Source organism: Oryx dammah, unplaced genomic scaffold (genome assembly GCF_014754425.2).
Source record: "Oryx dammah isolate SB20612 unplaced genomic scaffold, SCBI_Odam_1.1 HiC_scaffold_17, whole genome shotgun sequence".
NCBI classification, from domain to species: domain Eukaryota; kingdom Metazoa; phylum Chordata; class Mammalia; order Artiodactyla; family Bovidae; genus Oryx; species Oryx dammah.
The window spans coordinates 74,352,464-74,369,774 of record NW_024070201.1 but is presented as its reverse complement, the minus strand read 5'-3'; the positions used below and the strand labels follow the sequence as shown (position 1 = coordinate 74,369,774).

The following is a 17,311-nucleotide window of genomic DNA, read 5'->3' as shown; positions in this document are numbered from 1 at the left end:
CCAGACAAGGGATCAAACCCATGTCTCCTGCATTGGCAGGCAGATCCTTTACCACTGAGATACCAGGGAAGCCCAGGGTTTTTTTTTTTAAACTTTTTCTTTTGCACTGGGGTATGCCATCACCGATTCAATGGACACGAGTTTGAGCAAGCTCAGGGAGATGGTGAAGGACAGGGAAGCCTGGTATGCTGCAGTCCATGGAGTAGCACACAATTGAACAACAACAAATAGCTGATGAAGGATGCTGTGACAGTTTCAGGCGCACAGCAAAGGGGCTCAGCCACACGTGTACATGTACCCATTCTCCCCCAGATGCTCCTCCCATCCAGGCTGCCACATAACACTGAGCAGAGTTCCATGTAGCGTCTTGAAGACTCACACTGATTGCTCTATATTTCCTGGTCCTGCCCTCTCCTTGCTTCTAACCTCTCCTGTCTGGTACAGTCTCCTATCTGAAAGCCCTGATCCCAGGCCTTTTGCCCGGTCCTCACAGGACTTTCCACTTTTCCTGGAGGAAGGCAAGATCTTTGTTGAATACAGGTAGCTTTCACATTTGGTTCTCTCTGCCCTACAGGTGCTCTGAAAAGGATGCCCGGTTGGGCCTCTGCGCGCATTCCAATGAGGCCGTGCCTGCTGCTCCAGGTAAGCCCCCAGTGTCCATCTGCTTTGAAAAACAAGAGGTAAGAAATTGAAGTCTCCATTGAGATCTTGAGGAACGTTCACGGGGACTCTGGAGTTGATGAACCCTTTCCTTAGACTAAATTCATAGAAAGAACAACCATAGGTTGCTGCCACTTCTGGAGTGCTTTCTGCATGCTAGGCACTTAGTCATTAAGCCATATCTGCGTGTGCCTGGGCTTCCCTGGTGGCTCAGTGGTAAAAAAAAAAAAAAAAAAAACCTGCCTGACGAAGCAGGAGCTGCAAGTTTGACCCCTGGGTCAGGAAGACCCCCTGGAGAAGGAAATGGCAACCCACTCCAGTATGCTTGCCTAGGAAATCTCATAGAGGAGCCTGGTGGGCTATAGTCCATGGGGTTGCAAAGAGCTGGACATGACTTAGTGACTAAATGACCAATGTGTTCATGCATGTATATGAACGTATTTGTATATACACTCTCTCTATCTCCAGATGTAGTACATTTATTATGTGATATTATATATTTATTATTAAATATAAATAATAAATGAGGAATTTATTATTTTCATTTAACTGATGAGAAAACTTGGGCTTAGAAGTTAAGCATCTTGCCTTAAGTCACACAGGTAGTAAGTGGTAGAACCGGGGTTAGAGATGCTGACAGAGTGATAGGTTTCTTCTCAGCCCCCTCCACCCACCTTCTGCGGCCTCTTCCCTGAGAAGGAGGCCTGTAATTGTCCTCAGATGGTGTGGGAGGCAAAAAGGAGCCTTCCATCCTCCCACCCCTCACACCAGCTAGAAGACCATCCGTGGTCCCCACCTAGCATCCCTCTGCTCTCCCCAGGGGAAGGACTTCACGCCAGCTACGTCATCGGTGGACTCCTCAGTGTTCTGCTGATTCTGGTGGTGATCGCGGCTTTGATGCTGTACAGGTAACCTCAGCCCCACTGCAGGGGCCACATGTTTGCTGAGGGGCCCCGTTAGCACATTTGGGACCCCTTTGAAGCTGACTGCTCACTGATTCAGCTGCTGACCAACCTCATTTCAAAGCTGGCTCCCTGGGCAGAGCAGCAGAAGGGAAGGGCAGATACCTGAATGTGTACCCTTCTTCCCCAGGCACATCACAAGTCATTTCCTCATTTCATGACCCCAGCAACCCTCGGCATTTTCCTTACGGGCTAGGATCCTGGGGACACGGGGGATGTCGCCCAAGGTCACACAGTAAGAGGCAAAGCTGGCACTGATCTAGCAGCTTTGCTTTTTTGCCACCATCCCACACCACCTCAAACCACTGAAGCTGAAAGTGATTTTCTCTTCATGCAAACACAACCCTTTATGACAATGTTGGGTGATGTATCGTTGCTTGGTAGGAATCCTGGGAATCCTAAATTTCAAGTTAGAATACATTTTTATCACTCTCTCTAAATATATTTTCCCCTAAATGCTTTAAATGCAACTCACAGCAAAAACGTCCTTCTGCTAATAACAACAGCTACAACAGTAACGGGCTTCCCTTATAGCTCAGTTGGTAAAGAATCTGCCTGCAGTGCAGGAGACCCGGTTTCGAGTCCTGGGTTGGGAATATTCCCCTGGAGAAGGAAATGGTAATCCACTCCAGTTTACTTGCCTGGAGAATCCCATGGATAGACGAGCCTGGCAGGCTACAGTCCATGGGGTCACAAGAGTCGGACACGACTTAGCAACTAAACCACCACCACCATGACAGTAATAATAGTAACAGCTACCATTTAATGAATATGTCTCAATGCCACACCACCTTATAATACAGGTATTATTATTCCTCACTTTACAGATGAGGATCTAAAGTTCAGAAAGTTTAAATTATGTCCACCAACATCCCTAGCAGCTAATAAGTAACAGAAGTGGGATTGAAACATAGGCCTGTCTCGACACTAAAGCTTGGTATATTCATTTTCTATTGCTGTACAACATTAACCCCAAACTTAGCAACTTAAAGTGACAACCACTGATTACCTCACAGTTTCTGTGGGTCAGAAATCTGGGTGCAGCTTAGCTGGTGCCTCTGCCTCAGGCTGTCTCACGAGGCAGCAATCCAGGTGTCAGCCAAGGTTCCAGTCTTATCTTGAGACTTGACTGCAAGAGGAAGGGCAAGGATTCCCTTCTAAGCCCAGGATTCAGTTCCTCGCAGGCTGTGGGCTGGAGGCCTCCCTTGTCAGTTCCTTGCCTTGTGGGCCTTTCCACAGAACAACTTCCAACATGGCAGCTTGCATCCCTCAGAACAAAAGCAGGAGAGAGACAGAGAGGGAGGGCAAGCCAAGAGGGAAGCCAGTTTCCTTGTCAGGAGTTTCCTTGTAACCAAATCTAGTATCCCACATTTTTCTACGTTCTGTTCCACAGAAGCAAGTCAGCAGCCCACACTCTCAGGGCAGGGATTCAGAAGGTGTGAGAACCAGGAGACAGGGCCCACTTCGAGGCTGCCTGCCCAGATATCCTTCCCATACAGATCTGAACTAATTTTTCATCCCTTTTTCTTCCAAAGACACAAAAAGTCCAAGTTAACTGATCCTGGAATAGCGAACCTGACCTACAGCAACCCCTCCTACCGAACTTCCACTCAGGAAGTGAAGATCGAAGCGACCCCCAAACCGGCCATGTACAATCAACTGTGCTATAAGAAAGAGGTAAATGTATCTGAGTGTTTCTGGAGGGGGTGGGGGATTACATTCCAGTCGCCTGAGCAGTAAGGCTGCAGGGAGGGGTGCTGGGTGGTCCTGTCGTCTTGGGAGGAACAGTGAAGAGAAGACTGGAATGTGATTTGGGTTTCTGGAGAGGTCTACAGCTTGTGAGGGACCAGCTTGAGGGGCCCTGGTGAGAGCAAGGTTAGAAAGCAGATTCCAGGGATGTCCCTGGTGTGGTGGGGACCTCACCTTCTGACACAGAGGGTGTGGGTTCAATCCCTGGGCAGGAAGCTAAGATCCCACATGCTTTGGGGTCAAAAACCTAAAACATAAAAACAGAAGCAATACTGCAACAAATTCAATTTAAAAAATAAAACCTTAAAAAAAAAGAAAGAAAGAAAGAAAGAAAGCAGATCCCAGGAGGTTTAGGTCTGAAAGCATGTGGGTGTGTACCTCCTGCCCAAACATGTTTTCCCAGGCTCAGATTCCTTCCCTTCTAGAGCTGTCATTCCCCAGCAGTGAGGCTGTGCCCCTTTAAAATGACCCCAAACTCCTAGAACTCCTGGACTCCTGCTTTCTAACTCCTGATCCAAGCTGTCGGCACCCAAGCTGTAGTTGGGATTGGCTGGTGTTTTGCTATTTTTCCTTTTATCACAGAATCTAAAGGAATTTCTCTATAATTCTGAAAGTTTATGTGCTTTTGTTCTTTTAACTCCTTTGTTGTGAAAAATTATTTGGTGAATGTTTAGGCATGAAAAATAGTCCCATTTCAATGAGGGCGTATAACCTAGGACTTTTGTTTTTTTTCCTAAAATCCTGCAACCCTTCGTTAGAAATTATCCTGTATGGGACTATATGAGATTCTCTTGGCCTCTCTAGCACAGTCAAAACCAGCCCTCACACCGACAGAGCTCCTCTGCATAACTAGTACGCTCTACATAATAATCATGTGACTTCAGGATCCACGAATTCCCCTATTAAAAAAACCTTCTACTACAAGCCAAAACCGAACCTGTAGGGATAGCTTGCAGATTCAGGGATGACAGACCCCCTTCTCTATTAATATCTTTTGAGAGAAAGACTCTGGAAGCTTCTTGGGTTCCTGGCGTGTCTGATGCCCCAGAAAGGAACCCCAATGAGGGCCCTCGGTTAGACACTAAAATCATGTGACTCTTTCTCCTGTTGTATGCTTTCTCCTCAGCAGCTCTTTCACCCCTCTGATAGTCTTTCACCCTTTCTCTTCTGATTTCCTCTTCATTTCAGGTACCTGTTGCTGTGTGTTTGTAGAGGGAGTGGTATCCCCATTGCTAGTGCTGTGCCACCCACCTCTTCCTGACTTACCCCCCGTGTCTCTGTGATGAAGACACTGAGTGGGCTGCGTCTTATCTACACTAATTCGGCATGGAGCGTGTGCTTGGTGACTGGGCATGTGTGTGCGTGCCTGTGGGCTCGTGTGCTGTGTCTCTCTCTGCTTGATTGAGGGAGCTGTTACTCCCAGAGGGCTGGGAGGACCACATTTTATGTTGTGTAACCATCAAAGCATCCTGCTTATTGTAGGGGCTCAATAAATATCTGTGGAATTGAATTGTTACTAAAATAAAGCAGCAGTTGCAGGGCTCTTGGCAGGAACACTATCCCAGGGACAGAAGCCAAGCCATGGCCCATTTTTCTCTTGGCAGTGGCGGCATGTGGGTTGGTATCCCCCAGAAACCAGGAGTAAGGCTGTCCTTGAGGAATCCAAAAACGGAGAAGCCTGAGCAGAACTTAAGGCTTCCTTGGAACGATCCCTGGTTGCTTGAGAATGGCCCCAAGGCTCATGGGAGCAGAGTCAGAATAACCTCACACAAAAGCTTGTAGGTTACAGGTCCCCAGTGGATTGACACTTAGAACCCAAATGAGAGGGTTTTCTAGAGCCTTTCTGCCTTACCTTCTGAAATTTTTCTTAAGAACATTGGAAAGAAGAGAATTAAGACTAAAATAGAACATGGAGCTATGTTCAATATCTTGTAATAAACTATAGAGGAAAAGAATCTGAAAAAGAATTTTAACTGAATCACTTTGCTGTACACCAGAAACCAACACAACATTGTAAATCAACTCTACTTTAAGAACAAACAAACAAAAAGAATAAAATAGCACAAAAGTGGTTTAAAACCTTGAATAAGTGAACATTTAACTGCTTCCATCAGTTGCTTCTGGCCAGTATCTTAGCATGCTGTCCCATTAATAAACCACATTAGTGGTGTGGCAATACCTAACATGATGTAGTGCATGTTACGTGTTAGATTTTATGTTAGGTACCTACTAATTGCATTTCATGGATCACCTCTTTTGACGCTCACAGCCATAGGTTATGAGGTATGGGTACTGTTGCTCTAAAGAGGTGAGCCTGAGTTTGGGAGATGTTCAGTGATTCGCCCCAGGTGACGCAGCCAGTGCGTAGCTCACGCAAGGCTGGAAGCCACGGTTCTCCCGCCTCCCCGTATGACAAATGGTAACGACCATCAAAGCTGCTCCTTTCCTTTTAGGCTCAGCCTTATACATTGGCTCTGACTAAATTTCCCCGTTTGTCTGTGAGATCTTTGCACTCTTCGCACCCCCTCCTACTCCATCCACCCACTTCAGAGAGAGCTGATCAACTGACCGTGTCTCTCTGCTCTCCACCCCAGGGTGGACCTGACCATAACTACACCAAGGAGAAGGTGAAGATTGTCGAGGGCATCTGCCTCCTGTCTGGTGATGATGCCGAGTGGGACGACCTCAAGCAACTGCGCAGCTCCCGGGGGGGCCTTCTTCGGGATCACGTGTGCATGAAGACAGACACCGTGTCCATCCAGGCCAGCTCTGGCTCCCTGGACGACACGGAGATGGAGCAGCTGTTGCAGGAAGAGCAGTCCGAGTGCAGCAGTGTCCATACCGCAGCCACTCCCGAAAGACGGGGCTCCCTGCCCGACACAGGCTGGAGACACGAACGCAAGCTCTCCTCGGAGAGCCAGGTCTAAATGCCTGCGTTCCCCTCCCTGCCTCCTCCTTCTCCTTGGTGGACTCCCGGTCCTCGTGCTCGCTTACACGGCAGGCCCCTTTTCTCTGTGCTGGTCTGCTCCTCCTCCTCCCACCCCGTTAACTGCTCCCCCTGAGCCCTCTGCGCGAGCTGTTTCCACCCGAGTTCGTACCTACCTATGCACCAGAAATGATGGGGCGTCCTCAGAATTTAGACCTGGACTGTACCACGAACCTCACCTCCTGCACTCCATCCTGAGCGCCCCCCGCCCCACCCCGCCGCCCCCAAACCAGGCCTGGTAACGATTCCTCGTCATTACAGAGCTCCACCTGTCTCCCCTGGTACCCTCAGTGCCTGCCCCACCAGAGCTGATGACCCAAGACGGCACTCCCCCCATCAGAGCTGGCCTGATCGCTTCTCTGGAGAACTTGCTGACTGGGAGCTGGAACTGGGGGCTGGGGTCATGTACAGAGAGAGATGAAGGATAGAGGCTGAGAGGAGGAGGAGTCAGCCCAGCTGGCATGGGCATCTGGGGAACCTCCAGCCTCGAGGGCGTTGGCAACATGAAAACGATTTCAAGGGTGATTGGGCCGGGTGTCCTGTCCATTGCTGGCGGTGGATATGATTCGTGCCCTGAGAGTTGTTTTTCCAGCTGCAGGCATTGAAGAGATCTATCTGAGTCTGGCTCAAGCTGTTCTTCCTCCTGCCAGAATGCCTGGAGCCTTTTCTACCTTCAGATGACTGGGGGTGGGGGTCCCTACCACAGGGTTGCTGGCTGATACGAATCCCCTCCTGCTGCCTCCAGGCTGTGAGCCGGTGGCTTGAGTAAGTGTGGGAGCCTCAGCACGGGGTCTCTGCCATATCTGAGAAGTGCTTCTTAGGCCAAACTTAGCACATCTCCTGAACTTTTAATGTCCTGCCACTCTCTTCTCTCCTCATTCTCTGGGATTCCGAGCGCAGAGATCCTGGAGCAACTTCTTAAAGGAGGGCCGTTAAGTTCAACAAATGGCTGGGAAGAGTGAGACTCGAGGCCCCCAGGGCCTAAAGTGAAGGGTCCATGAGGCTGAGCCTCCTGCATTCTCAGGTGCTCAGGGATCTAAGCGAGTGGACAGAGCCTGCAGCTGGGGGTGGTGAAGTTCCCACTCCAAATCCTCCCAGCTAGGTGACTCCCTTTCCGTGCTGAGATGCCGTCACTGGCTTCATGCTTATTCACAGAAAAGGCATGCGTGTCACACAAATGTTGGGGGAATTGAGACTTCTTACCGTCCTAAACTTCTACCTAGCTCTTCTGGGTTTGTTTTTTCGGTGCCTAATGTGCTTATTCTGATCTAGCCTTGTGGGCACCTGTGGTGGAGAGGCCTAAATAAAGATGCAAAGTGTGTGTGTCGGGGAGGCAAGGAGTAGAAAGGTAGAGAAAAACACTGAGGAGGCCCTTTCAGCCCAGGACACACCCAGACCTTTCACCCAGGGATGAGAAGCCACAACAGGAGCTGAGGATGGATGGGGGTGCCTCGAGGGTAAGTTTCCAAATTTGAAACATGTCCTGGGGCTCCTGGCATTGAGAAATCAGCCGCCAAACACGTTGAGTGAAAAGGGGAGACCAGAGCTAACCTTTTCCTGTCGGTTCTAAGATCGCTTGAGACAGGTGCCAGGCTCTTAGCCCTGCTCAGTAGCCAGCCCCAGGTCTGGACCCTCAAAGGACAGCCAGGCCAGGCCAAACAGGATTTCCCAGAACACAAAGTAGGAAAAGAAAGGTCCCCCTCCTGGGGGGAAAGGGGGGAATTTCACATTTGACGGGGCAGTAAAAGCAGGAGCACTCTGGGTCCTCGGATTCGCGGCCTGGGGATGTGGAGAGAAAGTAGCCAAACGGTATCTTCTCATGTGGAAAGGGGGGAGGATCTTATTGCACTTGGGCTGTTCAGAATGTAGAAAGGACATATTTGAAGAAATATCTATTTGAGCACTGATTTACTATGTAAAAAGCAAAATCTCTCTGTCCTAAACTAATGGAAGTGATTCTCCCACGCTCACGTGTAATGGTTTTAACGTTACTCACTGGAGAGATTGGACTTTCTGGAGTTATTTAACCACTATGTTCAGTATTTTAGGACTTTATGATAATTTAATATAAATTTAGCTTTTCTTAATCACCTTGCCTGGCTTGGAGTCATGACTAGTAACTGCACCTGCTTTGTCTGGCTGAAACATGCTGTGGAGACCTGCTTGCAGACATCACCACTAAGCCCTTTGGGGGTGTGAAGAGCGATAAAGGGTGGGAGGTTCCTGGCTGGAGGTCCAGCTCATCTTGAGAAGACAGGTGAAGACCAGAGTTCATTGGCTGCTGAAATCCTGATGTCCTCTAGGGCAGGGTGGCTGGTAGGTTTCATTGTGAGTGCCAACTCTGGTTGGTCATGGCTGCCCGAGGTTCTGTCCAGACCCAATGGAAAAAAGTGTCATGATGGTTAGTGGAGTCTTCTTTGGGTGCCATACCTGCCGTGACATACGTTCTATTTCTGTTCTAGGACTATGAGGGCTTTGGTGTCACAGAACTTGACTTTGCCTTGCAGGGATGGTCACTGGCAAGACTGTTGGATGTCTTAAGGGAAAAGCAGAGGGATGGGGACAAGAACGGTTGATTCCGGCCCCAGGTCTACCACTAGCTCTGTTTGATCTTGTGTTTCACAGTTTCTCTGAGAATGGGTCAAATGAACTAAAATTCCTCTTGTTTTTAAGAAGCTGTCTATTCATAGCCCATCCATTACATCTCACAGCTAGAACAAGGCATTGGGGATCCCATTTCAGCCTCTGGACGTAATACCTTTCAATGAAGACTGGGAGTCATGCAAGTCTTAATGTCAGATACACAATTTGATATCAGGGGTCAATAGTTGATTTTCTAAGCCACAAACCATTTATAGAATATTGTTCCCATTCATTCATTCATGTATTCATCTGCTAGGGGCTGGACACTGCCCAAGCATGACCAAGAAAGACAATATCACAGAGCTTAGAGTCCACCAATACCACTCCACCCCCCTCAAAAAAGCAAGAAGGACTGAATCTTTTTGTATATGAGATCTGAGTATAAACTGTCATGTATATTTCTTCTAACTTTGGTGAGGGATTGGTGTGCTAGAACAAAAACAAGTAGAATAGCTCAAGGATAACCATCTACCATTCTGTTTTGGAAAAAAAGAAAAATCACAACAGACAGGAAAGGAGGACATTTGAAGAAATGAAATCCAGTCTAATGCACAAGCCTATATACCTGTATTAAGTGTCCCCTACCAGAGCCTCAGAATTACAGGCCAAGGCTAAGAATTTTTCAAATAGGGAGAAAAAAATGAATGCATTGAACACACACCATTTGCCTGGAAAACTGGAAGTGTTTCTGGAAGAAGAAAATTTGGTGGATGCATTTTGCTAACCTGTGATTGTCCTGCTGCCTCAGCAGGAGGTAGCAGAGGAGAATGGGGTTGGCCTGATGGCCCAGGTCTTGAAAAGAATTTGACCGGTGGCAAGTGAGAATTCTGTAACAGCGTCAGGGACTAGCTAGCACCCTGTTTTCACGTATGCTCACTCTTAGCTTCCTCATCAGTAAAATGAAAAGGTTGAACCAGGTGATTGCTGAGGTCCTTTCTGGCCTGAGACTTGTATTTATGTTCCTTCCAGGAAATCTTGAGGATGAAACAAGACTTGAGAATTCCTTGTCTGGTTTGTGAATATAAAATCTGTAACTGCTAAGTAGGGAGATAATGAGTCAAATTCTAACAAACTGGACACAATTTTGCAAACTACTAATAGTTATGTTCAAAATACAGTCACTGCCTTTCTTTCTATATTATTTGAGCAAACTGTGCAACCTAAGATGAATCAGTTCAGTTCAGTTGCTCAGTCATATCCGACTCTTTGCGACCCCATGCACCATGGTACGCCAGGTCTCCCTGTCCATCACCAACTCCCGGAGTTTACCCAAACTCATGTCCATTGAGTCGGTGATGCCATCCAACCATCTCATCCTCTGTCGTCCCCTTCTCCTCCTGCCCTCAATCTTTCCCAGCATCAGGGTCTTTTCAAATGAGTCAGCTCTTTGCATCAGAAGGCCAAAGTATTGGAGTTTCAGCTTCAGCATCAGTCCTTCCAATGAATACCCAGGACTGATCTCCTTTAGGATGGACTGGTTGGATCTCCTTGCAGTTCAAGGGACTCTCAAGAGCCTTCTCCAACACCACAGTTGAAAAGCATCAATTCTTTAGTGCTCAGCTTTCTTTATAGTCCAACTCCCACATCCATACATGACTACTAGAAAAACCATATCCTTGAATAGATGGACCTTTGTTGGCAAAGTAATGTCTCTGCTTTTTAATATGCTGTCTAGGTTGGTCATAATTTTCCTTCCAAGGAGTAAGTATCTTTTAATTTCATGGCTGCAATCACCATCTGCAGTGATTTTGGAGCCCCCCAAAATAAAGTCTGTCACTGTTTCCACTGTTTCCCCATCTATTTGCCATGAAGTGATGGGACCAGATGCCATGATTTTCATTTTCTGAATGTTGAGCTTTAAGCCAACTTTTTCACTCTCTTCTTTCACTTTCATCAAGAGGCTCTTTAGTTCTTCTTCACTTTCTGCCATAAGGGTGGTGTCATCTGCATATCTGAGGTTATTGATATTTCTCCCGGCAATCTTGATTCCAGCTTGTGCTTCTTCCAGCCCAGCATTTCTCATGATGCTGCATAGAAGTTAAATAAGCAGGGTGACAATATACAGCCTTGACGTACTCCTTTTCCAATTTGGAACCAGTCTGTTGTTCCATGTCCATTTCTAACTGTTGCTTCCTGATCTGCGTATAGGTTTCTCAAGAGGCAGGTCAGGTGGTCTGGTATTCCCATCTCTTTCAGAATTTTCCACAGTTGATTGTGATCCACACAGTCAAAGGCTTTGGCAGAGTCAATAAAGCAGAATAAGATGAACAGATCTCTGTAAACCATAAAAGGTCTCCAAGGCATGAACTGAAGCTTTCATCACACCTAGGCCAGAAGAAAACAGTCAGTGGTGCCTAGGAACCACGAAAGAGCATCTGTGAGAGCTGAGGGTGTAGGAGGTTCTAAGCATAACGCACTGACATTCAAGGGCACCTGCAGTCATTTCTACTAATGGACATAATGATAAAAGAAATGTGGTTGAACCCTTTTTGTGGCTAAGAAACAATCTATGTCTTTTCTTCATATATGAAGATGACTCAACTGATCCAGCTAGTAGGATATGTGCTGGGGGATATTTCAGGCAGCCTTTGTTTTGAAATATTCCCTCACTCACCCATTTTTTCCTCTCCAGATCATTCTCCCATTAACCAGGTGACAGAGGCTAAGTAGAGCTCTGCATAAAGGACAGAATTTTATTTTCCTGTCAAGGCTCCACGTCACAACTTTAGACACCCTGATGTGATGTTCCAGACAGCCTAATTAAGGGTCTGCGTTTAAACTCAAGGCTGAAGTTAGCCCCAAGGCTATCCAATCTGCCTGTTTCATTTTACAAGACACAAAGAGCCAAGAACTTTCACTTATCCTGCCCTTCTCAGTGGTTTTTCCTTCAGCTCTTAAAAGCCTGCTGACAGCCTGCTAGAGAGGTCCCTAATCTCTCCTTTCTGCATATTTCCTCTTTGGTGGAGCTGATGGTTCTCTGGTCAAAGTTCTTGGACAGCCTGCATTTTGGGGCCTAAGGAGAAATGGACTATAAGAGAAAAAAAAGCTGTTCATCCCTTCATTCAACCAGCACCTATTAAATGCAACCAAGTGCAAGATGGGCTAGGCTTTGCCATCTTGGAGGCCAGTCAAGGCACTAAAAACCACAGCCACATAAGATCTGTGTTAATGTTGCCACTGCTGTCTCCAGGGGATAATGCAGGGAGTACCTGGACTGAGAGCTGGAGTTAATCACTGAAGCTGCTCCTTTTAGGCTAGATGGATCCATGTCCCATGGCAGGGATGTTTCCACCAAAATGGCTTGTGACTGTGATGGAATGAGCACTGTGATGGAAGGCAGACTTTTCAGAAATGCTCAGCACAGCTACTCAGCAGCCACCATATTTGGCATTTGTTTCCTGCTTCCGGTTGCAGTGATACAGTGTGCACTTAGATATCTAATGTCCACAAGGGTTTCATTATTAACTTCCATGTGCAGAACTATTGAGAGATCCCAGGAATAAAGTAGGTGCAGGTAAGTCTAATACATACATAGATAAATGCTATTTGATGATAATCCCGGACTTGCTAAACACTGAGCATCTACTATGGGCAAGGTACTGTATTAGGTTTCTACAAGGCTCTACAGAATCTGCCATTCCCTTCTCTCTATTACCAGTAGGACTGCAGCTGCTACTACCTCCCTGCTGTCAAATACTCTGCTCTTTCTCAAACCTGCCAGGTATGTACCCAACTTAGGGTCTTTGCATAGCTGTTCCCTCTGGCTAGCACTTTCTTCCTCTAGATATACTCATGGTGAACTGCTTTGCCTTTTTTCAAGCGTTTGCTCAAATGTGATCTCAATGAAACTCTGACCACCCTTCATAAAATTATAGTCTTTCCAACTGCACTTCCCAATTCCTTCTACCTTATTTCATTCTTTTCTATTTTCCCATTGCACAATAACATACTATATGGTTTTTTAAGTGTTGATTGTTTATGCTTCCTCATTATAATGTGAGAGGTATATTTTATTTATGGATAATCCCAAGTGCCTAGAACAGTCCTGCACATACTAGGTGCTCAAAAAATATTTGCTGAATGAATGAATAAATTAAGGGAATCAGACATTTAATGCCCACCTTCTAGTGGGGTTGTAACAAATGTTTTAACATGTCAGTGGTAAAAAATTCATTTCCCTCCCTAATGAGTCCCATCCTGCTTAAGTTTTTTGAAATTCCAGTATTGTTCTAACCATTTTCAGGCAAGCACACATATACACATACATTTATAACCATGTATAATAAAACCATTCCATGTGCCAAGTCACTTCAGTCATGTCTGACCCTTTTGCAACCCGATGGACTGTAGCCTGCCAGGCTCCTCTGTCCATGGGATTCTCCAGGCAAGAATACTGGAGTGCGTTGCCATGCCCTCTTCCAGGGGATCTTCCAGACCAAGGGATCGAAACTGTGTCTCCTGTGGCTTCTGCATTGCAGGCGGATTCTTTACTGCTGAGCCACTGGGGAAGCCCCCAAATCAGTCCATATATGTATGTTTTCTGCAACTTGCCTTTTTTTTTCAATTAAATAAAATTTGTGCATTTTTCTAACTGGTGCATATAGATTAACCATATTCTTTTTAACAGTTGTATAGTATTCTGTTGAATGGATATACCATGATTATATAAGTTCCCTATAAATGAACATGTAATTTTTAGGGTATTTTGTTGTTGATGTGTTTGTTTTCTAAATCAGTGCGTAGTGAGTGTCTTTGTACATTTTTCTTTGCATACATGCATAAATCTGTATGACAAATTCCCATCAGTAGCATTATTTGGCCAGAGACTATATACATTTTACATTTTAATAACTGTTAAATCGGCCTCCTAAAAGTTTGTACCAGTTATAGTTTTACTGACAAGTGACTTTGAATGTCTATTTCTCTAACTCTTAGCTAACCAAAAGTTGTTAAACTTTTTCATCTTTGCCAATGTGATAGATTAAAACAAAAACTATTGTTTTATTACTTTCACCCAACCCTTCTCCATTTCTTACCCTCTTGGCTACATACAGTTTAAATCTCAGATTAAAAATACATCCCCTTCACAGATCCTTTGCCATCTATTTTCTCCCTTCCCCTAAACATCTACAGCTTTTTATATTGTTCTCATATTGCTTGAATTTTAGTGACTAGTTCTATACGTTTTATTCCTCTGACAACTGTAGTTTGCAAATTCCTTGGAAGTTAGGATCAGGTCTTATTCATAGAAACACTGAATGTAGAGACAAACAAGAATTTCAGGAACCATATTAACCAAGTCTCTCATTTTTACAAATAACCAGAGTATTAAGTCTTTGAAGAATGCATTACTGTTCAAAGCCCGTTTCTAGACACTCAATTAGTTATATTAATTCAACACACTAAATTTATAAGGGAAACATCATTATCCCGGTTCACTGATAAGGAAACTAAGTTCCACATGATTTACTGAGAAAAGTGCTTTACTCAGAGCAAGTCCAAGACCAGGATCCATCATCCTGGCTCCATTCATCCTCCTTCCACTGTATCTTAGTTGCCTTTCTGGTTTCCCTCACTCACTCAGCTGCACATAAATATTTGTGAATAAAATGACTCGGAAAAAAAATTGCCAGGTGTTGTTTGCATCTCCAATACTTTGTCCACCTGATGCAAAGAACCGATTCATTGTTAAAGACCCTGATGCTGGGGACAGATTGAAGGCAGGAGGGTAAGGGGACGACAGAGGATGAGATGGTTGGATGGCAACACCGACTCGATGGATTTGAGTCTGAACAAGTTCCAGGAATGGCGATGGACAGGGAGGCCTGGCATGTTGTCGCAAAAAGTCGGACAAGACTGAGTGACTGAACTGACTGACTGACAGGAGTTTAAATACGTGCAATTAAGTAAAGCAAACCTGCTGAGTAACCAGCAGGCACAGCTAGCTCTTCACACAGCTTTCTTCCAGGACAGTTTTAATCTTTCACTCCTCGCCCCGAGACCTCCCTACAGGACCAAGCAGGGTGAGGCTCCAAGGGAAACACGGCTGCGCACGGCCCCTTTAAGGCTGCGGGCGGCGCGTGCCCACAGTTCTTTCAAACGGACCAATGGAAGGACAATGGGCGGTCCGCCCAGGACCAATAAACAACGAGGACACTGCGGGGTGTGCGGCGGCCCAAGCGGTTTCAAACGGCTTAGAGCAACCTCTCGGTTCTGCCCCGGGGGAGGTGAGTGGACTGTGGGCCCGACCCACCCGCCTAGGCCCCTCAGGTTCACGAGTGGCGCGCGCGGAGCGGCCACTCGCCCCGGGCTCGGGGGGCGGGGGCTTCCGCGGACGCCCGCCTTCCTCGCCTCACAAACCCTGGGTCTGAGGCGGCGGAGCGGGGCGGAGGCCGGGGGACTGGCGGCAGGGAGGGCGGGGGGGGCGTGGGCGCTCGGGTGCGGCTGAGGCCGGGGCCGGGATCCGGGTGACCGGAGCGCGGCGCGGCGGGGTGCGGGCGGCCGCGCCCGAGGGATGCGTGCGGCGCAGGGCCGCGTCTGGCGGCTCCGGGTGTTCGGGTGCTGGGGCCGGGGAGCCGACAAGCCGGCCCTGCTACGGCGCCCCTCGCGTGATTGTCAAATGAATGAATGAATGAGAGAGAACCTCCGTGGGCTGTGGTGGTTGTGAAGGGCGCTGGTCGCCTCAGAGCGTGACAAGGACAGTGGTCCCGGGGCCTGCCCGCGCACCTGTGCCCGGCCCGCGCACCTGCGGCCCCGCCGGCTTGCTGCGATTTAAAACGATTCGGATCGCATCGCTCCGCCCTTCCGCCTGGCTTTCTGTCTCGGAAGGTGTCAGTAGAGTTCGGGTATATTTCCAGCTTTGAAGCTTTGGGGGACCCATACAATAGCCAACAGTGTAGGTTAATCAGGCCTTGCTACTTTAAGGTGAGGTCTCGGTAAACTAGATTCTTACTTTTTAAGCTCTTAACCATTGTGGCTGTCGAGATAGCTACCCTGCCATTGTGGTAATTGTCAGGCCGGGTTTAAACGTGTCCGTTTTTGTTTCTGGGATAGAAAATGGTGAAAATCGTGTGGCCAGAGCGGCTACTATGTGTTAGAAAATACACTCGTGTTGATGAATCTTAGCAATGAGTTTTTCATTCAGCGGCAATAGAGGAAGAAGAGGTTTTTGCAGAACTTGCCCCAAATTTATGCATGGCTCCAGTTTAATTCTTATGGGACTCAAGGCTTCAAGTGTTGGCCCAGAAATGCTCCCTGTCTTATTTTATGCATAATTATAGTAATCGAAAACTCATTTTGAGAGAGGTGAACTCCTCCTTTCTCTGTTTTTATCACCCTGAAAAGTCCTTCTTTGACCTAAAGAACTGATAATGAAGGTAACCATCTTTGAAACTTAAGAAATTGTAAAAGATTTGGATTTTTCTTAAATGACTGGATAAACTGTAATGTTTTTATAAAATGACATAGAGAAAGGTGAAATCAATATATATTTGCCAACATAAATTAAACATAATGGGTAAACCCATGAGAAAAAAAATTTACACAAGTTTTTAAAGTTTGTTCATTCAGTCAACAGCAAGCAAAAATATTCCGTAACAATAAACTGTATAATTTATTACTCAAAAATTTTTGATCAGCTTAATTTTAACAGCAGAGTTTTAAGGGCAATAAATTTGAGTACCCTAATATTTATGAACACTGTCTCAGGTTTTGGGAAAGCAATGAAAAATAATAAATGTATTTAACAGTGCCTTAGGTTATTGTTTAAGATCTTGATGGGGAAGGAAAATTTTTCTTTATATTGGAGCAAAGTCAAGTTCCTTTATGCTCCATTGTCTTAATGGAGTCTCATTCATTCATTCAACAAATATTGATGCCTACCGTGTGTTAACATTGTTCTAGATTCTGGGAATACACTGGTGAACCAGAAAAAGACAAAGCCCCTGACCTAAGGGAATTTGACAATTTTATCTCTCAAAACAGTTTGCTGTAGCAAATTGTCATTTCTGTAATCCCTCTGGCCAGCTCTAGTCCTTGAACAAAATAAATGCTCAGCTACTTCTACCAGCAGTAGTTAACATTTATTGAATATTCTACTGGGTGCCACGTTTTATCTTAATTCTCACAACCTTTTATAGATGAGGAAACTGAGTCTTAGAAAGTTTATGCAGCTTGCTCAAAATCATACAGCTGATAGCACCTCAGTTTGAACCCAAGTTAGTCTGTTCAGTGCCGTTGCACATAACTTCTGGCTGTACTGTGTGAAATAATGAGATCTGTTAGGGAGAATTCAGGATCATTTTCTGGGTAG

General features: G+C 46.2%; 2 protein-coding genes across 5 annotated transcripts in view; both read left to right on the top strand.

Annotated features, from left to right (window-relative positions):
* The window catches only part of LRP4 (LDL receptor related protein 4), a 53,477-nt gene extending 45,030 nt beyond the window's left edge, over window positions 1–8,447 (top strand). The window contains exons 35-38 of the mRNA XM_040259148.1: window positions 575–642; window positions 1,481–1,568; window positions 3,158–3,299; window positions 5,966–8,447. Of these exons, the coding sequence (XP_040115082.1) occupies window positions 575–642; window positions 1,481–1,568; window positions 3,158–3,299; window positions 5,966–6,298 (631 nt within the window). The 3' untranslated portion in view covers window positions 6,299–8,447. The remainder of the gene's footprint in view (window positions 1–574; window positions 643–1,480; window positions 1,569–3,157; window positions 3,300–5,965) is intronic.
* A 6,692-nt stretch (window positions 8,448–15,139) lies between these two features.
* Window positions 15,140–17,311, top strand: part of CKAP5 (cytoskeleton associated protein 5) — a 95,046-nt gene continuing 92,874 nt past the window's right edge. For all 4 annotated transcript variants that reach the window (XM_040259147.1, XM_040259143.1, XM_040259146.1 and 1 more), the window contains exon 1: window positions 15,140–15,227. The gene's annotated coding sequence lies outside the window, so the exon portion shown is untranslated. The remainder of the gene's footprint in view (window positions 15,228–17,311) is intronic.